The 26,062-nt window shown below is 40.1% G+C and overlaps 1 protein-coding gene across 1 annotated transcript in view; it reads right to left on the bottom strand.

Moving 5' to 3' along the window:
* The window catches only part of CFAP58 (cilia and flagella associated protein 58), a 94,164-nt gene extending 72,905 nt beyond the window's left edge, over positions 1 to 21,259 (bottom strand). Inside the window, exons 1-5 of the mRNA XM_035133533.2 lie at positions 21,128 to 21,259; positions 16,190 to 16,471; positions 13,051 to 13,199; positions 11,327 to 11,483; positions 8,871 to 9,065 (exon numbers count right to left, since the gene is read on the bottom strand). Of these exons, the coding sequence (XP_034989424.1) occupies positions 8,871 to 9,065; positions 11,327 to 11,483; positions 13,051 to 13,199; positions 16,190 to 16,471; positions 21,128 to 21,136 (792 nt within the window). The 5' untranslated portion in view covers positions 21,137 to 21,259. The remainder of the gene's footprint in view (positions 1 to 8,870; positions 9,066 to 11,326; positions 11,484 to 13,050; positions 13,200 to 16,189; positions 16,472 to 21,127) is intronic.
* Positions 21,260 to 26,062: the final 4,803 nt, after the last annotated feature.

The raw sequence follows: 26,062 nt of genomic DNA, 5'->3' as shown, positions 1-26,062 counted from the left end.
TCCAATTGTATTTAAGAAATGTTTCAGGGTCTAAAAAAAAAAACAAAAGGAAAAACCAAAACAAAATGCAAGCTTGCTTAAATAATTTTTATGTAAGGGCTTGATCAACCCAAAAACATGGCAAATATTAAAAAGAGTGGAAGTAGTGTGTAAAGGTTTGTTTTAAAGAGGCTGTAGAAGGGTTTTTTTTCTCTCTCCAAAAGTATAAAGAGGTGTGTGTGTGTGTACCTACCCATTTTTCAACAGAAAAGAGGGGCAGGATGGAAGAAAATAAAGAGTTGTAACTTTGAAAATGCTTGCTCAATGCTTTGAAAAAAATTTCGAAACTTGAAAATATTCACTTCATAAACTCCAGCTATAAGTGGATAAGAGATGTACTCAATGTTTAGAAATGTTGTGGGGTTGTGTTTAGATTGGCCACAACATCCATAGACTGCCTTCTTAAGTGTGCATAGTTAAAACTGCCAACTTGTTTTAAATTTCTAGTATAAAGAAACCATGTTGAACCAATCAATCTTAAACATGATAAATATGAGAATGAGGTGTGCAAATGTTGTTATTGAGAGAGGCTACAAAGGGGAGTCTTTCTCCAAGTGACTAGAGGAATATTGACTAAAGGAAAATTGAACAGCTATTCCTATAAAGGTGATTTGTTTGTCAAAAGTAGAGCTTCCATAGCCAGGAATTGTCTATCTGAGTCTAGTTTTAACTTTGATTGTGTTGGACAGAAGGGTTATTGTCGGGCTCCTGATATCAGTCTCTTAAGGAAAAAAACTCATCTGCTAAAGGGTTCTGTATAAAGTTGGTATTTTCATTCAAATCTTGTGAATCCTGTATCTTAGAGGGTTAGACTAAATGACCTCAGGGTCCCTTCTAACTTCCATTTTAGAGCTATGTGAAAGGCAATGTGTCTGATGTGGTGATGGGTTGAAATTCAGCCCAGCTCTGCTTTCTGGCAAGGAAAGATTATTGGTTTTCAGAGTTGGAACAAGAGTGTCATTGTTGTTATGGAGTGATTATATAAGTTTTTATCACTTTCTCTATTAAGGTTTAAAGTTTAAGCACATATGAAAGTCTTGAACATTTCCCAATCTTTATCCAATCTTAAGATTTGCTAAAGGCTTCTATATAACGTTGGTACTTTTAATCTTCCCCTTCCTTATTTTTCCCTTAGTACACACGTGTGCTTCCGTGATAGGGCATAGCCCGTGTTTCCTTCCCAGTCAGGCATCTGTACTCAAATGTATGTGTATCCTAAGGGCGGTGATAGTGTTGAGATCCCCATATTTCAGAAGGGGTGGACTAGATTACTCAAGCACTGAAAAGTGAGTTTAAACTCTGGTGGCTTAGTGAAATGGCCTGAATTCAGTCAAGCTTTACTCTTTGGTGGAGAAGGATGGAAAGACAGATTTTTAAAGTTTGGCATGAAGAGTTTGAGGTGCCACTTAGAAAGAGGTAGAGATGGTATATCATACATTGGAAATGAATGTCTGGTGTTTTTCCCCCCCCCCACCATATTGTCAGCTATTTTTTAACTGCAAAACTCCACCCAACAGTTCAAGCACATACAAATTCATAATCAAGCAGAATGAGCCTTGACCATCCCTGTACATAAAGGCCAGAAGAATTAGTCTGGAAGATGGTGAGGCTGAGATGAGTGAGAATGTTGAATATCATTAAGTCTGCTCTGGCCATATCACCCATAGATAAGGGGGCAGAGAATTTAGTCTGCCATGGCTGTAATAAATTAATTAAAAACAAACGAAAACATTTGCAATCACGAATTCACCCCGAACCCTGTAGATAAAGGGGGCAAATCAAGATTTATTTTGCCTGGGGTATGAGATGTTTATATAGTACAGTAAACATGGCTAATTAGTGCCATGACTTCATTAAGGAGTTTAATTTGACCAAACTTTTATTGCAGCTTTCTTGTGAAAGTATTGGGTTGGGTTGTCTGTGAAAACATTGGGTTGTCTGGATGTTGAAGTTTTATATATTTAAAGTTTAAGATTTATAAGCCTGCTTCCTAAGCAGCAAGGAACAGGAAGTAAGAGGTGTCAGAAATATCTCAGGACACAAAAGCTATAGAAATGGATTTAAACTGACCAAAATTAATTTAATTTGACCACTTTTTGTTGCTGGTTTGGTGGAAGTGTAAATTGTTGGGTTTCTGTGTAAAATCTAACCTATTCACCCTTCCCTTCCTCTATTCAAATGGTAATTTAGCCAACACCAGCAACACTTTCAAGTGGTACAATGGATTTCTGAATCATGAACTTTGTACATGCACAGAGGCTATGCCAGCTTGAAGAGAAAAATAGAGAGAAAAAGGAGGTTAAAAACAAAACAAAACAAAAACAGCAACCAAATGCTGAAGTGCCTGTGCCATGCAGGGGAAAATTTGTTTAAATTTCCTTATGTGTCTTTGACTCCAGGGGGTCACTTGAGAAAACAAAAGGGTCAAGTGTTGGACCATCATTCCAAATCTAATATGCAAAATTCTTTCCAGAGGTAAATATCTCAGCACTCCCACTTTGAGTTCATCGCTTGAGTACTTTCATCGCTTGAGTACTTTTTGTTGCTGTTTGTTTCCCCTTTCAACAGGATACTGATTGTGATTTTAGTCAAGGGCTTAGAAAAAAAACTCCAGACTATGCAAACCAAGGGTCTGCTCCCCCTTTCCAATGGGTATTCAGGAAGCACCTTCAGATACTTATCTCGCATTTGCATTTCACCCCAAGCATTAACTCCTGCATAACCTCCCCCCTTGCAAAGTTCCAACCTAACATGCAAAAATTATTCTCACAGCTTTCCCAGGAAGAACATTTCTAAAGGATATGTGAACCTTTAAGAAGACTAAACTCCAGTAACAAGTGTTTATTTTTTCCTTTCTCCCACAGCAAAAAAAAAAGGGGGGGGAGTGAAGTGATACAAACAGTAATTTCCTTTTTCCTCTTTTATTATTTCTCTTTGGCTTTGACGCTTCTCTTTAGCTTACAAATAATCTGCTTCCATTTATTAAATCAGTTTTTCCATTATGTCTATGAAATTAATCTAACCATACTTGTACAACTTTAGATTGCTACTCTTTATTTTCATTTGAGATGCTCATTATTAGAAATTGTGTGTTTTAGCATTTATTTATTTATTTTGGTTCCTCATATGTCAGTGTTTTGTTTTGTTATATTTTGGGGCATGTCCATCAGTCCATCACGTGGAATGCCAATATTAACCTGTATGGTCTTTATAATGTCTTCATATTATTTGATAATAATTTTTTTTAAATCTGAGATTTTTGTGTCAAGTCCTTCTTAAAAAAAAAAAATTGTTGTTTGAGTGGTAATCTAAATATCATTTTGTTTTTATTTATGCATTTTTTCTATTTCTACTTTTTCTTCCTGTACATACGAATGTAGCATCTAAGTCATTCTTTCCTGTAAATAATAATAGTAATAATAATCCCTTTCAAACAGGATACGCGAACCTCCAAGAGAATTCAGAACCACACATGGAAAATGTTAATAACTTATCAATTGTGTCCTAATTAACAAAATTGTTGTCCTCCACAGCCAAACTAGGTGAAGTAAATTAAACAGACTGAGTAGACAATAACAGCAGTAATTAAATATGAATGATAATAATAATATTTAAATGAATAAAATGCTTAACTATGATCACATATTATTTGCAGCTTCCCAAGAAGAACTTTATAGAATATTTTCCCCTTTATTATTATTATTATTTAACTAATTATATCTTCAGGCCCCAACCCCCTACAGGCCTATTTTCAAAAGGATGTTTTACAGGAAATCAAATGCTAATACCATCCCCTCACCACCTTACCAACCTGCCAATGCATCACAGTGGCCGCAACAATTTATTCCCATAAAAGACTTGAGAAACTAAGTAATTGAATTATGAAGGGCATTTTATCTCTTAGCTATAATGTTTCAGCAAGGTTTAGAAGTGCTGTTAACTTCCTCCCAGTGACTCAAAGGCAGACAAGAAAAGCCCTTGTGCCCAAGGTTGGAAATACATGCAAAAGCAGCAAGAATTATCTCAAGTTCACCCAATTGCCTCAAGATATACAAATGGTGTAGACTTAACAATGTGAAGGTTTTATGCATTATGTGTTATTATGTAGGAATGCTGAAATGTGTCAAATGGGACGGACAAGGGGGGGGGAATGAGTTACAAGGATATTTCTTTTTTTATTTTAGACTGTGCCCTCAAGATTGTGCAACTGATATATAATTATGTTTTATGTTACGTGATATTCTGCAGAAACCTTGACCTATGTCTGACAAGTATATGTTATTTCCACAAAAGGGGGGGGGCATTTTTGTGTGTAATTGCTTTCATGTTTTATGTATAGTTAGTTATTGTATAGTGTAACATTCCTTATGCACCCAATGGTGGTATTATTCCTTATACGCCCAATGGAGGACTCGCCCAATGGAGGACTCATGTTTTCTAAAAGATCAGGCTATTGCATAGTCCATTGTTGAGATTTAGATCAATTTATGACCACATTTCCTTATCTCACCTGGCACTTTGTAGTGTGCCAGCCTTCTTTTTACCAAGAAGCAGTTTCAGGATTCATGAAACCAGCAGATACAAGAAGGTGTATATGCCTTGATTTACCTGGAATGATTCCTTATAGAATTACATTGACCAATTTGGACATGTGCCCTTTTCAGAATGGTTTTTATGGGGCTGTATAAATTATAATTGGGTCAGTTCTAATTGGGCAAGTGAATCCAAGGTGCAAGTAGCTTTCTCCCTTTAAGAGTAACTGAGCAACTCCCTACTACAGTGCAAGACCAGAGCCTATAATAAAAAAATCCCATAGAAAGCCCAAGGCAAAGGCATCTCTCTCATGACATGTCCAAACCTGTGGCAGCTATGGTGAGTGCCAGGTGACATGGTCGATATGAAAGCCCTAAGGGGATTCACCAGGGATTGTTGCTGCTGTGCCATGATGGAGGTGTGAGACCAGAGGAGAGCTAGCTTTGACACCTGACAACACACAAAAAGGTAAAAACAAACAAACAAACTACGCTTTCCAGTCAATATTGGTGGATCTTCTGGTAAATGTAAAGCATAGACCACTTGTTTTTCCCATAAGTGCTAGAATACTGCTGCATACAGTGAAATGGAGAATGCGTCACTGTCGATTATATGAGGCAATGATTGGTTGTTACACAACAATATTGCCTCAGAGAGGGGACACTGTTATAAAATCATATTGGGGGGGTTGCAGGACACCATTATTAATGAACAGAGAGGGGTAACCACAGCTTGACAGCTACGGCTACCCAGAGTCCTTCGCACCACCATTTCGCCGCCACAGCTTGGCTCTCCTTCCCTCCACAGACCCGCACCCCCTCCGCAGGGATTAACATATTCAAACACCTCCTAAAATCCAACATAAACTCTGCATTTCCCCTTCGCCTAAGGACAAGCATATGCAACCCTTGCCTAGACATCTGCATTTCCCCTTCGCCTAAGGACAAGCATATGCAACCCTCGCCTAGACAATTATCACAGACAATTATCATAAACTCCACCAAGTAACGCAGCCCATTTTTATACAGCCTTACCATTTTATACAAACCTTATACAAACTTGCTATGAACTTTTACCTTCTCGTGATTATATGCTTGCTTCTTGTGATTATATGTCTGCTGGCCTTATGTGCCTTAAATGTGAGAAACCCCTTATATCCCTTGAAAGGCGTCCCTCCCTATATGCCTAAGAACCTAACCACAACCTCAGTATTACTCTTGATTAATTAGACTAGTGTTCCTCTGTATTAGAAAATAGGTTTGTTAGTATCTCTTTGTATTAGAAAACCACTGTTTTATATTTTAGAACTGTATACGTCAGGATGTATTAGAAATGTTTTCCATACTTATTTTCTGTGCAACCCTTCTCTGACCCCAAGCCCCCCTGAAACCTCCCCATCACCGTCCCATACCCAACGAAGGAAGACACGGACAATAGAAAGATTAGCTTGACAACTTTATTCAAATAAATTGCCATCCTCAACGTAGCCCACCCTTCCATGGCCTGGAGGAAAACACTGCCGGGCGGACTTCCACCCCATGGAAATCGCCAGGAACTGCCCCACCTCTGCACCCATCTTGACTGATTGCCCTTCCTGCCAAACAACAGGGAGCACCATCAACGACAGGAGAAGAGAGATTGACATCTCTCCATCTGAAAGGAAGAGTCATCTCCGCACCCCGTCGCCCTTGTCTCCCCCTCCCTCCTAGTCCAGAGATTTCCATGCATGAACAGGAGGGTATATAGGGGGACTTCACCATTTCCCGGGGTTCCTTCCTTCTTTCCAGAGGCAGGGACCCTACAGCTGTAGCTTTGCATTCTGCAATAAAGGGATCAGTTTGTTTTTCCTGACAGCATCGTGTGGTCTCTGTCATTTTCCCGGCGGAGCTGAACTTAGTGCAAATTTTGGAGCTTCCGACCCGCGTCTGTCCTTCTTAAAAGGCAACGCATTTTGGGGTACATTTTTCATAACAGTAGACTATACATTGCACCACTGCAGAAGGTCCCAGGCTCAATCTCAAGCATTTCAAGGCAAAGGATTGCAGTTGGTAAAGCTGGTAAAGACTGCCCCTAAGACCATGAAACACCATTGCCTGTCATAATATTGGTCTAGATGGGTTGGCATCCATCTGTCTTGGGAGACAATGGAAGAGTGCACCTTCAGGGGTGCCTGTCACAATACTAGTTTAGATAGACCCCAAAGTCTATCTAAAGCAACTTCATGTGTTCAACATGCTCATAATTACTTGAGTCCATAGAAGTGCATATTCCAGTGAAATTCAGTTACCTCAATAGGAAGGACAGAAAAGGGTAGCAGGACATCGCTATCTGACAGACTGATTAAAATCAAGACATTCTGGGAGCAGAGAAGCATGTTAGTAAAGCAAACTTGGTGCCATTCTACGGCTGCTAATAGCTATGCCAGGACTGGCCCACAATTACTATTCGTTATGTGTAAATGGATCCTCACACTATTTTAAAAGGCTACATTTCCAAATAAAACTATTTTAAAAATTAAAAAAAAAAGGACCAATGCATTTGACAATAAAATTTTCCTTTTAGTTCTGCATATACACTGAATCTGTGTTTGGTTTTATTAAAAACTTTATCTACAGTAAATGAACAACTGTCACAGACGTCTACCCGAATACACTCAGGGAATGGAAGGAAGGACTATACATTTGCATGACACAAGCAACTCCTGGAAGACTTTTGTTCCAGGAAGAAACTGCTTTACAATTACCAAACCTCTTTTGCTGTTTACTAAAATTGCTTCTCATAGGGCTTTGCAGCATCAGGGGAAATGGACTGAAAAAATAATCTAGATTCTAGACCATTTTAAGGCCTGACCAGAAAAATGCTAAGAAATGATATTTTGGTTTAAAAAATGAATACTTTGCACTCTGACAGCAACTTCTGTCTAAAGATCTTTACCAACATTCTGACAGCTAACCTTACAACTCAAGTGACAGATAGGAAAATATTATTGTCATGCTTCCCTGTTTATCTGCAGGCTTCAATATTTCAGAGGGAAACGAGCAACAATTCTATGTTAAGAAATATAGTATGAAATGACAGTCTGGTGAGCCATGGCATCATAGCATGAACACTGTTTTAGGCAGAAGTGAAAGTCCATTCTTATGTTTTATTAGTTTGAGGCAACTGCAGAAAAAAATCGGCTTCTGCTACTCAAGCTGCATCAGTCCACACCGAGACAGTCATACACATGCTCTTCTCAGTCAAAATCAGCTTCTGGCCCAACACCAAAAATGTGGCAGTTTTATTCCTTTGCACAAAAAGCAGCATTCACACAATAATAAGTCAGCATAAGCTGATTTTTCCCCACAGATGCCGTGCTGCTTAAACTAACTGTGTGTGAATATACCCTGAGACACTGAAATTTCCAAAGTGAGTTCTTGAAGACCTACAGAAACTAAATACATTCTGGTGAGTTTTCTGATATAATTCATTTATATACAAGAAAATATGGCATATTCATTTTAATGTATCCACTAAAAAGGTTCAGATGCATCTGAATCAAGTTCATAGAAATATTCAGTAGAAAGCCAGTAGCCCATTTAATAAGTCATAAATGCAACTACTAGTCACTTTCCGGAGCTGCCACATTTTCAATGCAACTTTTTTTAAAAAAATTTTTAAAAAGCAACAAAAGAAAGACCATAATTTCAAGAACTATCAATGGGCTCATAAATGGGTATTGCTAGACTCACATATGCAAAACTATGTTATGTGCTGCTGGGTAATTCTACAAACCAGACATGTCCAATCTTTAGAATCCTTCCTGATCCCTGCTCTTGTATTTGTTCCTTGGCAGACCTCAGAGGAAACAGGAAGTACCCTGTCATCTTACCGGGGGGGGGGGGGTACAGACCAGATGCTGTTGGATTGGGAGATGGAGTCCAACAGTAAGGAACCATGTTTCCTTCCCATGTTCCTGGATCCCACAATTATGCATTCATTTATCTCATGTCATGTAACTAAAGGCTCCACTCAGAGATACTTTTAACAAACCCAAGGGACCAGGATGTAATTTTGTGCATGTGGCTTTATTGTCCTTTTTTGCCACAAATCTTTAGAAGGCATTCTCAAATTACTTCAGTGTGAGTGAGGGAGCAGGTGGGATTTTCATCAAAATCTATATTAGCCATATATGACCAAGAAAAAGAGAGAGTTTAATTTCCCCAAGTGTTTTCATTCTGTCCTCAAAATCTGACCTTGATCTGAAGAGTCTATGTGTGTGTATTTTTAAGGACGTTCAATGTCAGACCCTACATTACCTTTTGCTCCTTGAGCTGCTGTTCAATTCTCAGGAGTTCCTCCTTGTTTTTATTCATACTCTGCTGCATTGCCTTCATTTCAGCCAATTTACTGTCTAATTCCAACTGCTGCTGTTTTAGTTCCCTCTCCATTTTTTCTTTCCTTCGGGCCTCCCGTGAAGCCTCATTCTGACGCAACTGGATTTCCTGATTAAGCTGCAACAGCAATAGAGGAGGAAATGGCAAAAAAATATTTTTCTTTTAAACAGGGGAATCAATAAGTGTATATTTTACCCACATATAAGTTCAACATTCTACTTTCTGCTATTTAAACAATTTACACAGCATTGTAAAGTACAGTAAGGTAAAGGTAAAAAAATAACACTGGACAGTTAAGTCTAGTTTAATGTGACTATGGAGTGTGGTGCTCATCTCCGCTTTCAGGCCGAGGGAGCCGGCATTTGTCTGCAGACAGCTTTTTTTGGGTTATGTGGCCAGCAAGACTAAACTGCTTCACCGTGACGGAAGCCAGAGCGCACGGAAACGCCGTTTACCTTCCTGCTGCGGCAGTACCTATTTATCTACTTAGCATCAAGGAATCATAGAGTTGGAGGAGACCACCAGGGCCATCCAGTCTAACCCCCTGCCAAGCAGGAAACACCATCAAAGCATTCCTGACAGATGGCTGTCAAGCCTCAGCTTAAAGACCTCCAAAGAAGGAAACTCCACCACACTCCTTGGCAGCAAATTCCACTGTCGAACAGCTCTTACTGTCAGGAAGTTCTTCCTAATGTGTAAGTGAAATCTTCTTTCTTGTAGTTTGAATCCATTGCTCCGTGTCCGCTTCTCTGGAGCAGCAGAAAACAACCTTTCACCCTCTTCTATATGACATCCTTTTATATATTTGAACATGGCTATCATATCACCCCTTAACCTTCTCTTCTCCAGGCTAAACATACCCAGCTCCCTAAGCCGTTCCTCATAAGGCATTGTTTCCAGGCCTTTGACCATTTTGGTTGACCTCTTCTGGACACGTTCCAGCTCATCAGTATCCTTCTTGAACTGTGGTGCCCAGAACTGGACACAGTATTCCAGGTGAGGTCTGGCCAGAGCGGAATACAGTGGTACTATTACTTACCTTGAACAATCAATCAATATACTTTATTCGACCGATAGTCAGAAACATCTACCTTGATCTAGATGCTATACTCCTATTGATGCAGCCCAGAATTGCATTGGGGTTTTTTAGCTGCTGCATCACACTGTTGACTCATGTCAAGTTTGTGGTCTACCAAGACTCCTAGATCCTTTTCACATGTACTGCTCTCAAGCCTGGTGCCACCCATCCTTTATTTGTGCCTTTCTTTTTTCTTTTTGCCCAAGTGTAGTACTTTACATTTCTCCCTCTTAAAATTCATCTTGTTTGCTTTGGCCCAGTTGTCTAATCTGTTAAGGTCATTTTGAAGTGTGATCCTGTCCTCTGGGGTATTAGCCACCCCTCCCAATTTGGTGGCATCTGCAAACTTGCTCAGGATGCCCTCAAGCTCTGGTATGCTCTGGTATGCTTTTGAACTGCTAGATTGGCAGGAGCTGGGACAGAGCAATGGGAGCTCACCCTATCGCACAGATTCAAACTGCTGACCTTATGATAGATAAGTCCAAGAGGCTCAGTGGTTTAGACCACAGTGCTAACTATGTCCCTACACAGTAAAATTGATCAGAACCCCAGCCAGAGAACTTACAATCAGTATTGGGCAAAGTAGGGTTAATGAGATAAAGTCAATGCTTCACATGAAGAATGGAGGTGAGGGTGAAGCAAAGGAATGGTTTTGTGAAGGAATGGTTTTGTGAAACAAAATATGTTTTAGGGAGACTTCAGGGAATACAAAGAAGTGATCGGATGAACAGTGAAAGGAATGTTTCAGGAGTAAGGGGCAAGAAAGTATAGAGATCGCTGAACACCCCACTATCTACCCCACAAACCCATATGGGTTTTACAAGTACAAGAAATGATCACAAAACTCAGATGGGATGCCAGATGGGATGCAAGCAAAAGGGATGGAACCAGCAGAAGGAACCCTGGTTCTCAGGCTGTTCCCCTCCGCCTCTACCTAAGCTAAAAAACCTATTCCTGCCTCCATTCTGCCCTCTCCCCTGATGTCTCCCCTCAATCTAGATTATAAACTCAGCAGGGTAGCAACATGTCTTCTCAGTATTTATAAAGCAGCAGCTCTGGTTGGTGCATATTTGGCAAATATTTAAGTCCCCTGCCTACAGAAGGAAAACTGTTCTGAAAAAGGTATGTCAGAGATCAATGAAAGAGATTAAATGCTCTGTCACTGATGACTTCTCACCAACCTGCCTAGAAAAGGTTTAGGAAGTAAAATAGCAGGTGGTAGTTAATAGAGACAAATTGGCAAGCTTGAAAAGCCTTCTAGACAAAGACAAAAGTGACAGCAAATAGGGTTTACACAGACCTCAGCAATGGTTTGTTCCGCCACAGTTTTTGTCATTTCTGCTTCATGCTGTTGATCTGACATATTTGTTACATTTTCACGTAACTTTACAACCTCTGCCAAAAGCTGGTCTCGCTCCTTTGTTACGTCTTCCTTGAATTTTAGCAATTCCCGCAGGCTGTGGGGGGGGGGGGGGAAAGATCCAAGTCAACTTCTCTGTGTTCTCGGCAAAAGGTGCTTTGTGGGAAATGACAGTGTAAAGATATAACTGCATTACATGAAACTCCCCTTCTACTAGCTCACAAAACCTGTCAACTAAATTGCATGTCTGCGAACAGTTGTTAAAAACACCCTATTACTACTTGGTAGCATAAATCATAACCCAGTAGTTTTTATTCTTCAGCTGAATTCATGATTCAAACTTAGTTCCTTCCAACATAATGACAGAACTCTAAACTGTCCTGCTCTGCAGCATGTTCACTGTATGCCCACTCCTCTACTCCTGTCTTGCCGTTTCTTTGGGTGTCTCCCTTTGGATTTGAATAGGTTGTCTCAGCTAATCTGAGATATTACATGACACATAAATGTCCAGGATCCAAGAGACAAGAAGATAATCTGCCCAGGATATCTGCTCATCCATCTTTAGCACCCTCGGCCCTCCCAAGACCTTCTGACCAACAAAAAAAAACTTCCCTTTCTCCCCTCCTGACCGGTATACTTTCCCACCTTTTCCATGAAGCGTTTGGCAAAGCTCTCCAATTCCTGTGCCCTGCATTAACTATTAGCTGTACCTGTAAATGAAACAACCACATACTGCAGTGCTAAAATTTAGATTGTAAGCTCCTTAAAGCAAGGACCCACAGGGAAGGTGCCAAGTACAATGATTGTTTATTATCGTTATTATCAACAGCAAAAGTTAGACACACTGAGTAACAATGAAAGACACTGGGTTCCAACTGAAAACCCATGTGGAAGGCAGCTTGAACTTATGCTCCAAGTATGCTGGCAACTGCTACGCTACTGTTACACAGGTGCTCCCAGCAGCAAACCTAAAATCACAATATTAACAGTACAAATTAAAGCGAATATATAGCAACACCAAATGGTTGTGGCAACTGCTTTCCCATCTACCAATCACACTGTCAATTTCTTAACATTTTTCACTGATAAAAACCACTAATCAATGCAGAGATTGAAGATGTCCCCATGGCCTAACATTCCCCAGAACATAAATTATAGATCAGGGGTGGCAACCGTTTCTGGACTTGAGGGCCACATTCACCTTTGGCCAATACTTTGGGGGCCACATCCCAGTGGTAGGGGTTGGAAAAAATGTGTGTGGCCACACAGCCCCCCCCCATTACTGCCCTCTCCCCACTCATCATATGGTTGATCTGAAGACCAGGAAGGGAAAATTTGCATCCTCATCAGGGAACTGGACTTGGCCAAGGAGTTAAAACCTTTCTGCCAGCCCCAGTGCCATGCTTCTATTATTTTTACCACTAAAATCAGTGGCAGAAAAACTTGCTGGGGGGGGGCACATAGGGGATAGACTGCTGTGGCTTTTGAATAAAATTTATCAAGCTATTCTGAGGGTGCAAACACACAGCTTTTCACACATGAAATGTATTTTCCCACCTAAAATATAATATGTGCAGGTTTTTGCAACATTATTTGCATTATCTTTATCAAATGTAGTCTCAATGAATGGCAATTTCTCCCAGTCCTCTCCAGATGCAACTCACTTATGCTCCTGACCCAATGACAATCCAGATCCTTGCTCCACTAATTTAGATAAGTTCACAATTTCCTCTTTAAGAGACAGGATGGTTTCCTTTGCTTTCTGTTCCTTCTCATAAGCTGCATCCACCATTTTCCAGGCCTTTTCGATCTCCTGTGGATGAAGAAAACAGTTTCATAAATTAAAAATGAACAATCAGCTAATTAATTTTCCTCCAGGTTAATAAATAAAAGTTTTCACCTTCTTTCAACCTTTGATCTTCATCTGTGTTCTGTTCTATTAGCCAATTCTGTCTGGCCAGTAAATATTAGTACTTTCAATTAAGCAATCCATACCTACTAATATGGAACATTATACCTAATTATATTGTATTTTCAAAGTTGTTTATTTTCATCAGCATGAATCTTGCTTAAAGTCCATTGGATTCCATACCCAAGCTTATCCATATTTTGCCCAACGTTTCTATAACCATAATTTTAAAATCCAGCTTTTCTCTTAAAATGTCCAGAAGGAGATGACAACTAAACATTCGAAAAAACTTTCTGACAGTAAGAGCTGTTCAGCAGTGGAAAAGACTCCCACTAGAGGTGGTAGACTCTCCTTCCTTGGAGGTTTTTAAGCAGAGGCTGGATGGCCAACTGTCATGGATACTTTAGCTGAGATTCCTGCATTGCAGGGGGCTGGACTAGATGACCCATGGGGTTGCTTCCAACTCTTCAAACAAGATTCAAACAAGAAATTCAGGGGAAAGCAAGCTAGTATTTTTAATATTTTCTGCTTACCTCATAAACGAGTAAACGTGATATGAATAGTTGGGAGAATGAGTAGATTACAAAGCAGTTTATGGTTAAGCTAGCCCATAAACAATGGGGGTCAAAGGAAGGGTACTCAACTATGACCTGAAGCCACATGTTTTGTCATAAAAATTAAAATCTACTGTTTGGGATATTATTTCCAGCTCATAGCCAGGGATTTTCCCCCTTTCTTTGTTAACCATCACATACTAGTCCATCAAATCATAAAAATATGGAGAGAGTTCAGGTAGCAAGAAGATCATCCCCTTAATATCTGTGGCTCTTGGGTCAGGAAAGCTGCTTGCTACCACATCTTAGCTTCTTCTCTTCTTTTTTGGGACAGCTCAGAAGGATAATTTGAGTAAGACTTTTTTCAAAAAGGTAAGCTCCCTAAAGGATTCTTATAAAGCTTTTGAAATGTGTTTTCACCTATTACATCTACCATATTTCTTCTATGTTCTATGCTCTCATACCACATCTCATTATTATGTAAATATTGTTTGATTTTGAAATAATAATATTAAGCTTACTGTCCAGTTCAATAAGGCATTATATACATAACTAACAATACTGTATGTTTAAGAACAGAAGAATTAGCCTCAGCCAAACTATTTTTGTGTTCAGAATCTAAGGGCCAATCTAGATCTGGTTTTAAATGCATCTTTATATTTAGTATTCATTTCTTTAAAATGCAAATAACAGCCCCTGCAGTGGGGTGATAATTGTCATGCTCACAGCAGGCAGTATGATTTTCCTCTGCTTCAGTCCTGAAATCACCCATCTAAAGCTACTGTTTATATTGAAGGAAAACCACTTGTTGGTGCCATAAAATTAATCCTGGTACAATTCCATGTTTTAAAATAGTATTTAATGTCCATGTAACATTTACATTTTTTTAAGGAACAAATTTGTTCAACAAAGCAGATGAAGGGGAAAATAATATTTTATATAAATATTCCTTATCCCATTAAAACCCCACAAAATTTCATTGGTCTGTTTTTTCTTAACATTGCAGCCCCAAAGCAAGCCATCAAATAGATTCTACAGTTCCATGATATCAGTTATTTTTTATTTATTTTTTTCATAATAGTTTCATTAAAATCAATGTCACCTGCCTAAGTAAAAGGTGTCATATTTCACCTGCCTAGGTGAAAAATGGTCCAATCAATTAGCCTTAAGCTGCAACTTTACTGTGATTTCCCCAAAGTTCCCAAAGGACCGCAGTGGCATAACTGGATAATTTGGTGCATAATATAATTGCTCATCTCATCTCCATACTGTTCCTGCTCTCATTGACATAGTCAAAGGAGTCTGTACACTCAGATGAAGGACATCTTAATACCCAAATGGGCTTTTGTTTTTGTCATTTACTTTGGCTAGAGCATGACTATACACAGCATTATGAAAGTGTCCTCTTGTTTGTTTGTTTTATTTCAGATGGAGGAACACAAGGTTGTTCCTTTTTGTAGCAGGGTAAAAGGACAAAGAAGTATTAATATGGTAAGATAATAAAATAAGCCATTCAAGTGTGACTGATTGAAGATACAAAACAAAAAGAATGCAAAAACCTGTTAAGATACTTCTAACTAGACTTAATCTTATGCTAGCCCCTAAAATTAGATGTATAAATACATTAGCCTATATTTTTACCAAATCCACACTATGAAATTGGTGCATTGTAAATGTAGGTTGTGTCACTCTGTGCAGTCAGAGATATGCAGTAGTCCATTTCCTGCATATTATTTTAAACTCACTTTCAGCACTTTTGGTGTTACGCTGTAAATGTAGCTTCTGTTGAGAGCTGGAGGCATGTATGTGATGAAACTATCACACAATAGCTTTACCACATGCCAAACATTGCATGGGTTCAATTGACCTACATTCTGAAAATGCCAGTTTGATGGTGAACACTGACCTCATGTAAAACTTTTCTAGGATTGTTACGGAACAAGAGCAGGGGGAGGAGCAAAGGACCCACAACTTCAGCACGCATACACTACACATATACATTTAAATTATACTCTAGTTTAACAATTGTTTCAAGTGACGTGAGAATAAAGTCAATGTAACTGAATGTGAATGTATGGTTTAAATATGTATTATTAAACATTTAGTATAGGTGGCATATGTTTCCCTGCATAATCTGATCTTCCCTCTCCACCACAGATGATTAACAGAATTAGAAGAGTTGAGATCAACAGTAAAGTGACATCAACTTCCACTACAAACTGAAACTCACACCAAGTCATCATACTAAGGATCATGAAAGTGCTAACATCTTATGGGTTCAAGACCTCCATTTAGTACTACGACCTCAGTTATGCATTTGCCATTTTTTGCTCCCCTTACCCTTTTCAGAGATGCTATTGTTGTCTGGTCATCCTGTGAGAGTTTCAGGGCAGTAGCCACTTTAGCCGAATTCACCACAATCTCTGCATTCAGCTCCCTGCATTTTGCCATGAGACGCTTTTCATTCTCATAGGACTTTCTTAGCACCGTGTGGAGCTTCTCATATTCCACGCGAAATTTCTCAAGGCTTTGATCTCCTGTAAGCTCATTGATGACTTCTTGGAAGTCTTTTTCCAACGCTTCAAAGATATTTTCTTCTATTGCAGGTTTGTCATATTTTTCCTGGATGAAAGGAAAGGGAGAATCTATCAGTCAGTCACCAAAGGCATCTTGATAAAGATAATGACATATTCCAAAATATTGGTATAATAGCTCCAAGGTACCTCCTTTTGATTAAAACATCTGTGATTATGGCAACTCATACCATATGAAGCTTACATTCCATCCTATTTTAAATGCACAATCCTTTAGGCAAGCAGAGTCTTTTAAACATGACTTCAGCCTATCTATAAAGACATACCATTACACAAAGTATCCAATTATAAAACACAACTTTTAAAGATTCCAGTGTTTATATCACAACTGCTGTCTTTGTTTTTATGATCATACTGTATATTGCTTGAAGATGTCACTTCAAAGTACTGTATGCTGTTCTTCAATTCTTCACTAAGCAATTACTTGGGACGGGTTGGGGGAATCAACACCATTTTGGCCTTAAAATAATGCTAGGCTTATCAATACTTTGTAGTCCCAGGAAGTTAGAGAGTATATCTAGGGCCTGGCAGGTTACAGTGCATGATTTACATGCCACAGCCTGGAAGCCATTTGTTTGACAACTCTGAAGCACTCTATGTTTGTCCTACGTTTCTGTACACTTCCTCTGAAACAACTACAGTATTGGAAACAAGATAGTGAATTTAAGTTGGATAAACCACAGGTCTGATGAAAAGAAACTGATTTGCAGCATAAGCCTATGCATGCTTATTCAGAGGTAAGTAATTTTGAGTTGTTTACATTTTCAATAACTAAGTTGGTCTCAAAATAAAATCTGTGCTATTTGTATTCCAAAGTAAGTAAGCCCCGTTGAGTTTAATACAATTTACCTCCAGGTGAGTATAATATTGCAGCCTAAATTGTTCTTACATAAAATCAGACAGATCACTAAACATCATATTTTAGCAAATAGATAAGGAGTCCCCAAACTTTTGGGGCTCAGGGTCATACTTATAAATTTAAGAAACTGCCATGGGCACCACATAATACCCATTTCATAGAAGAAAAACTGAAGATTCTCAGACTCTTAAAAGAAAGAAAACGTGCAAAAAGCAAAACACCTATACACATCTCAAAAACGTTTTTTAAAACACCCCTAAAAAGACCATCCCTCCTAAACAAAAGAGCCCACAAACCCTCCTTTCTTTAAAAAAAAGAGACAGGCAGGGGGGACTTGACAGGTAACTAGTGGGGAGGTGTCTGAGGAAGCTGTGGTGCACACAAGTATCACACCAGAAACCCCATCCGTAAGGGAGCCTGAAAGAGTCCAATGAGGATTGTGTTATGACCACATAACACTGACTGATTTGAGAGGTAAAAATACTGTAAACAGCCCCAACAATTGAATTTCTAAGAAGTGAGAACTGCCTACAGAAATAGAAAAATCCAAGCTTTTAATCCAACCAGAACTGTGCACAAGTGTGTCCACCCCAACTCACAAAGAAAAATCCAAAATGGAGGGGGAAACCCCGGAACAGTTCAACGAGAACTGAGCACGCTCAGTGGGCATGGAATGCTGATCAACTGGGAGGAGGTGGGGAAGATGTGGAGGGAGGAGAACAGGATCCCATTTGTTTCAACTAATATCTTCTAGCTATACAATAGAAGCCAATATATCACTATTGTATCACCATGCCACCACTGAGCCTATAGACCACAATATTGCACCTCACCATAAAACTATTTCAATTCACAATGCTTAAAATGTAATGGTATTCTCTACTCATGATAAACTACTTGCTGACAGAAAAATATGTGTGAAATCAAACGGAAGTAAAGATGTTTTGTGGGCTAAGGAGAGCAGTGAGGCTGCCTGTTTTATTCTCCCTGTCTGAGTTCATGCCAAACTCAGTTATTCAGCCCATAAAGCTTGGTTTATTGCCCCCCGTTTGCCTAGAGTATCAAGAAACACAGGTTGGGAACATTTCAATTAATAAAGGACAAAACTAAGGGAAAAGGCAACGGGTAGCTGAAACGACAAAAAGATTGTTAGCTACAAGGTGCATAGGACAACTGTACTAGAAGACACAGAAAATGGTCTCTCTTAAAGAAACCCCTGCAGACTTGAGAGATGAAAGAAAGGGGGATTAAAATAATAACAGACACACAAAACAGGAAACAAAAAGGAGTCATTTGTTTATTTTGAGTTTTTCTATCCCGCCCTTTACCAACTGTCCCCAGGGAGGAAGTTTTGACAGTTAATATATCAACAAATCATTAAAATAATCTTATATACATAATGACTAAAACAGCATAAAGCATCCTTTAAAACATGAGATCAACCAACAGACAACAAATTGAGTTCTCACTCCATCTCAAGTGTCTTAGCAAAGTTGTTATGATACAGAGAGAGAAGGAAGGTAGTGGGATGAGAGAAGGAGTAAAAGCAGGTGGGAGCACATGACAGATATAAGGAGGGGAAGAGAAAGTGAGCAGGTAGGGAACTACAAACAAGAGACAGAAAAGAGATCCAGTCCTCGTGTTGGGGGGGAACCACAAAAATGGAATAGGGGCGGGGACCTTGGGATGGTTAGTAGTGTTAAATGCTATCCAGGATTCTTTTGTGGGTTTTTTGGTCATCAACAATACACAAAGATTAGTCCACATGTTGATTTCTTACCAAACTGACAACCCATAGGATCAGCACATGTTCCACCAGTACAAAAGAGAGTTGGTGCCCCTGACTTTTTCCCCTCTCCATTTCAAGTTCAGCGCTACGCACGTCTGTTGGAGTTACTGTTGTCTGCTCAAGCCCACAGGGGAAATAAATGGTGGATAGGAAAGCAGTGAACAAGGTTTAAAGAACAGTCACCAATATACATAAAGAAGGCATTATGAGAACAAAAAGGGAAATTGAACATAAGAAGAACCCTACTGGATCAGGCCAATAGCCCATCTAGTCCAGAATCCTGTTCTCATGGTGGGCAAACAGACATCTGTGGGAAATCAGCAAGAAAGGACCTGAGCGCAAGAGCACCACTACCCTCTTCCTGTGGTTTCCAGCAACTGGCATTCAGAAGCATTTGTGTCTCCTCTGATCATGGAGGCAAGGCATAACCATCATAAATAGTGCCACTGATAGCATTATCCTCCATGAAGTGGTCTAATCCTCTTTTAAAGCCATCCAAATCGGTGGCCATCACAGCCTCCTAGGGGAGGGAACTCCATAGCTTAACTATGTGCTGCATAAAGAAGTACTTTTTTTGCCTGTCCTGAATTTCCCAACATCCAGCTTCACTGGGCATCCATGAGTTTTACTGTTATGAGGGGAGGGAGAAAAACATTCCTCTAGTCACTGACAGATGTCAGCAAGTGATAATTAGAAGAAAGGATAGTAAAAGGAATGTAGAATGAAATGGAAAATGATGGCAGAAATGGAATACAGGGCACGATGGAATACAGATGTGGGAGAAACAAGTTAAGAGAGTCATTCTGGGAAAAGAAGGGAACAGGGTAAAACAAATTAGACAAATTCATGGACAGGAATTCTAGGACACAATGATGGGTATATAATAATAATAATAATTTATTATTTATACCCCGCCCATCTGGCTGGGTTTCCCCAGCTACTCTGGGCGGCTTACAACAGAAAAATGAAATAAAATAATCTATTAAACATTAAAAAGCCTCCCTAAACAGGGCTGCCTTCAGATGTCTTCTGAAAATCTGGTAGCTGTTTTTTTTCTTTGACATCTGATGGGAGGGCATTCCACAGGGCGGGCACCACCACCGAGAAGGCCCTCTGCCTGGTTCCCTGCAACTTGGCTTCTCGCAACAAAGGAACCCGCCAGAAGGCCCTCGGTACTGGACCTCAGTGTCCAGGCAGAATGATGGGGGTGGAGACGCTCCTTCAGGTATACTGGACCGAGGCCATTTAGGGCTTTAAAGGTCAGCACCAACACTTTGAACTGTGCTCAGAAATGTACTGGGAGCCAATGTAGATCTTTCAAGACCGGTGTTATGTGGTCTCGGCGGCCGCTCCCAGGGAAAAACTGGGCAAGAGGTAAGGCATAGGAAAGTCTGGAGAGTGAAACACTTAAAATAGGTGTATGATCAGACATGTAAACTATTCTGGATCAATTAATCCAGAACAAAATTCTACCTGGCTCCATCACTAACTCAGATAATAATCCCACTTTTTCACCATTCTTAAACCATACTACTTCTGCGTACAATAATGGTGCAAGGTAGAGAGCGCACACCCTCGAGTTTTGGTGAGGAAATGTGTGGTATATGTACGTACTCGAGGGGATGGGATGAGAGGTGTTTTTTTTACATCCATGTCTTTATAAAATAAGGTCAGAAAGGACATTGTCCTGAGCCTACGCACAAGTGTGCAAAAGTTTAGATCTATTAAAACTGGTGAAACTCACGCTATCATGTATGTTACTGCGACTGGCAAATGAAAGAAGATATTATTCTACTTCTTCCACAGTAATGGGGTGTGGGTGGGTGTGGAGGCAGCAGAAGGGGTACGTGGATATACCTGAGAGGGCGCCCAGTAACCCTTGTTTCCTTTTGGGGAGGAAGAAGGCGATTCCTAGGTATGGATGGATTGGGGGGAATGTATTGTTAAGGAAATGTAATAAAGGGGAGGAGGGAGCCCTAGAGCGGCGGGGGGGGGGAGAGATACGGAAGAGGTTGCACCGTTAGGAAGGGGCTCACCTCTGCCATTTTTGCAGCGGGTGGAGAAGCGCAGAGGCCCCGAGGTGAGAAGGGAGCGAGGACCCCGCGCACAGGCCGGGAGAAAGGGCCTGTCCTCCTCCTCGCTGCCGCGTTGCCGCTGTGTACACGGGCTGCTGCTCTCGTCTCCTAGCAACCGCTTCCCCTCCCTCTCCAGCTCAGTGCTGCTGCTGCTGCTCCCCATTGAGTAGCTCACTGGGAAACAGGGTTCTCCAGTTCCCAGCAAGTGACTACTATGGGCTCTCTCTTTCGTGCCATAAGCTGCTCAGTCCCTCATGTCTGTCAATTCTTACCCCCCCCAAAAAATATTTCAATGCTGCCTTTCAGGACTAAGCCCACCTCAGTACAAATAAAACTAGAATTTACTTTACAGAAACACAGCCCATCTCAACACACACCTGTGAATCCAATCTAAAACAATTAAGATGGAAACAGTTTTAAAACCAGTGGCAATGTAAAGCATTATATACTGTACAGTACAGTGCTTTTTTCTGGGGGGACGCATACCCCTAAACATTTTGTGAATCGAAGTTTGGCCTCATTGAGGGGCAGTATTTCTATATGGGTAGGGAAATGAGAGTAGCCTACCCCTAAACATTTTTAGAAGAAGAAAAAGCACTGGTTATATATAAAGCATGGGTGTAAAGCATCAATTCAGCCCAACCTCTCAATTAGAAGAGGATCCGAGAGAGGAAGGAAGCTCCAAGCCACGAATCCTGTTTCGTGAAGACTGAAGTGATGTGAATGTCTCTGTTTGATCTGGGATAGTGGTTTCACGTCATATGCTGTTGTTGGGTGATGACAACAATATCAAGCTGCTTTATACAGCAGGCGCCTCCAGACTGTCACTATTGTCTGATGGGAGTCTATCACATATTGGTAAATTCAGGTTGGGCTGGGCAATTAATCATAGCTGCCAAGTTTTCCCTTTTCTCGCAAGGAAGCCTATTCAGCATAAGGGAAAATCCCTTTAAAAAGGGGATAACTTGGCAGCTATGGCAATTAATTGATTAGGAGGTCTTGCACAACTAGCCTGCTTCCCCCCAAAATCAAACTTTTTGTGATAAGGAAAATGCAATGCAAAGTGCAGGATAACACTTGCTTGACTCACCATCTAACCTCCCCGCAAGCAAAACAGAATGAATGCTGAATAAACAGCTGTCATCGTCCAACCTCTGTGCAAACAAATCAGTCCATATCGATTGATAGCAAAGGGAACATTCCAGTTGGCAGCAATAGGAACATTCTGGCATAGTTGGAAAAGCCATTTTCTCATTCCAGTCATCGCTGGCTGGGACACCAACACTCAATTTTGCATTGCTGAATGTTCTTCTACACTATGCTATAATAAGATAGCTAGCCTCTTGCAGTATGTTGCCAACATTTCAAATTAGCCAAGCCTGTGAAATGGCAGGCTGTGTGCTCCTCAATACCTTATGTGTTCATTTACATGCATGTGCACTGAGATTAGATGCATCCACTACCGTAAAACCTATTCACAACACATACCTAACTAGAACTCTAAATTCTGTAGAAAGCATCCATAAGTATGGAAGTCTCCCTCCCCATTTCAAAAGAGTATCATTCAACGCATGGAGGGCTGTAAAGATGAGAAATGTGACATGCTACAAGGTGTAAAGTTTGCCAGCATACCCCCATTCTCCCTCAGTTAAGGAAAGTAAATGCCCAGATAGAACTCCTGACGTTTAATTCCTAGGGAGGGCTAAGGGGAAAAGCTGAAACCTGAAGAAAAACAATTCCATGTGTATGGTTGCTAATAAAAAGAAAAAAGCCTGCCCCAAAGCAAAAAAAAGGGACAATGATTTACCAAGGATAACTACCAGAAAACCAGGGTTTTGGGATTAGCTGGATCAGTCACCTACAGAAACCCTTTTGGTTGCTGAGTGAGCAGTGTTTGGCGAGTGAATTGTGGTTAAAGAGGAGGGTTATTTGTTGCAGAGATGCTTATAGGTAAGAAAAATGAAGTTATTTATTGTAGGACGTGCATAACTTGGATGGCACATTGTCTAGCTCTAAGCTAACTGGTCTAGAGAAGATTGAGGCAGCCTTGCTTGCTGCTTTGTTCTCCCAGAGAATAGTTAAAGATGACTTCACATCTTAAGGTCCAAGAGAGAAGTGTGAGGAGGAGGAAGTTGTAAAACAAGATGCAACCTGAGAATATCAGTCCAACAACAAAGAGCTAGAGAGGTTGGATCGAGAGGTTAAAGTTACATGAATAATATGAGAATCTGGATGTCCCTAACTCTTCTGTCTTAATCTATGCAAAACCCCTCTGCAAGCTGAGTTGCACACAGACTTCCAACATGGAGTATATGGAGGAATGGAGCATGGACAAAGTAATGTTATGTGGCTGTGCTATTGCATCACATTAGCAGATGAATTCTTTGGGGGAGGCCTCCGTGCTTAATTCTAAAAAAATGAGGACCCAGAAAATGGTGTCCTCTAGAGGCCTTCTCTTTTATCCCACAGGCTCCATCATTAGGAAGAGTTGTTGCAAATTCTTAGTTATATATTATTGCTATATTTTCTGCCAGGGAAAAGCACTGGTGGGATTTTCTTGTCTTGGGTGCCAAAAAACTTCACCAGCATTGAGGACTATGCACTCTGCCTTGGTTGCAGGGCCCTATTTGTTGTTCTGCCTCAGGCAGCTAAATGTCTTGGGCTGGCCTTGGCTCTATGTGCAAGAAAAAATGTACTCTTCATATCCTCAGAGACATTGTTTCCGGACCCTGGCTCAAATGAAGCATTGGAGCAAGGGAAAGATTGGATGAGCATGGAAAGAGATTCCTCTGGTGCAGGGAAGATTATTCCAGGCAGGAAAGGCTGATTGTGAAGGTGTGATGGAAACTACTGGAATAAATGGTGGGGGGTAGGACTTAATTTGAGTGAGTAAACAGAGAACCTGGTTCTGCCAGAGCTCAATTCAGTTTAACTCAGCTTAAACACAAGCAGCCAAGTATAACTGGATAACTGTGGATCAAGCTATAATTAACATTTATTAAATGGCTGCATACCCAGTAATTATTGTGTACACATTAGCTGCATAACCAGAATATTAATTTATGTTTATTTTTTTATATCTCAGAATCTCTCGCTTTCACTGAACTGTTTGCCTCCCTTCCATTCCAGTCACAGTGAAACAACCCACTGAAGTGAATTTCATTAAGATCCATATGGCTCAACAGATTAGTCTGTTAATCAGAACCATTTCTTCCTATTTTCTTTCTTTGTCCTCTCTTCTTCTGTCCTCTCCTTCTTTGCAGATGTTTGTCAATATTGGATAGATGTATCTGCATCTTCTGACTTAAATAAACATAACAGCCTCTGCTGATTTGATATTGGTGACATGGCTTATCTGCATTGCAACCAGCATTCAGCCTGAACTGAAAAGATCTGAGAATCAGTGTAGGCACTTCTATTATGGCACTAAAATTAAATTGCACCAGTCCAAAGAGAATAAGATTCCCTCTTCAGACTAAGGCACTGCAACAAGCATGCAGGCAGATTAGTAAGGCTTACTTTTGTTCCTATAATGTTACTGTGCTATTAATTATCTCTGTGTGAAATTATACGGTCACTGAGAAAGGTTGTAAAAAACGACAATGGCTTTCGACTATATCTTCTGCTCTTTCTCAACAAACCACAGCGTGCATATATGTGTCTGAATGTTTTGCTTTGTGCCAGCAAGGTTTGTAAGCATATGAAGTACTGCAAGCATGAAGTATTCCAAGATATAGCCCAAGTGACCTAGCATAAAACAAATGATCTATGCAGGCTGTGGCTTCCTGAGAAACAGCTGATGATGTCAAAGCATATAAGAGTGGAAGAATAAGTTATGTTAAGATTATTACCAATATGTATATGTGTTAGATTTAAGTTATTTTTTCTTATTTCCTTCTGCTTGACTGTAACACAGTATGCATTGATTATATGATTAAACAGAAAACCAATTTTAAAAAAGAGAGAAATAGCTGATGATGCAATGTCAATGTGTTATAAACAATGCAAAGTAAGTGATCAAAAATATTAGCAATATTTTGCAGCACAGATGTGGCCAACAAAGTTCAGACCAGTTTATGTGATACTTGGTGGATATACTGTATGTGTTTTACCAGTTTTGTAATCATAGTGTTAAGGCAAAAGTTTAATGCCTCAGTTGGCATTGAAGTAGAAAACTGTTCAGGGGCTTCAGAGGCCATTTCTAATACATATACAATGAAACCTCTCTACTGTCTCCTCACCTATTAACTCTCTAGGACAGACATCCCCAAACTTCGGCCCTCCAGATGTTTTGGACTACAATTCCCATCATCCCTGACCACTGGTCCTGTTAGCTAGGGATCATGGGACTTGTAGGCCAAAACATGTGGAGGGCCACAGTTTGGGGGTGCCTGCTCTAGGAAGACAGGTTACCCAGGAAAGAGCATTTGCTTATGCATTGTTATAATGAATAAAAGCACTAGATGGCACTATACAACCATAATCTTACAGTGGAGATGCTTAGCTTTTGCTTAAATTCTGTTTTTTTTAAAGAGTAAACTCATTCCAAAGCTTTTTTATGTAATGATTCTTCCCCATCTCCTTGATTATTGCTTTTTCTGTTCCTTTTCCATTTCAGTTATATTCACCTTGTGATCTGATCATGCTGTGTTGTCGTCTGCTGAATCTTAACAATCTTAACTATTACTAGTTACATGTAGGTAGCTGTGTTGGTCTGCCGTAGTCGAAACAAAATAAAAAAAAATCCTTCCAGTAGCACCTTAGAGACCAAGTAAGTTTGTCATTGGTATGAGCTTTTGTGTGCATGCACACTTCTTCAGAACTATCAGGCTACACACAGCTGTTGATACCCTAACTATTTATTAACAATTTCAGGGTTGTCTGCGGTTTCATGGG

This window comes from Zootoca vivipara, chromosome 5 (assembly GCF_963506605.1).
Source record: "Zootoca vivipara chromosome 5, rZooViv1.1, whole genome shotgun sequence".
In the NCBI taxonomy this organism is placed as follows: domain Eukaryota; kingdom Metazoa; phylum Chordata; class Lepidosauria; order Squamata; family Lacertidae; genus Zootoca; species Zootoca vivipara.
This window is presented reverse-complemented; position numbering and strand designations above follow the sequence as displayed.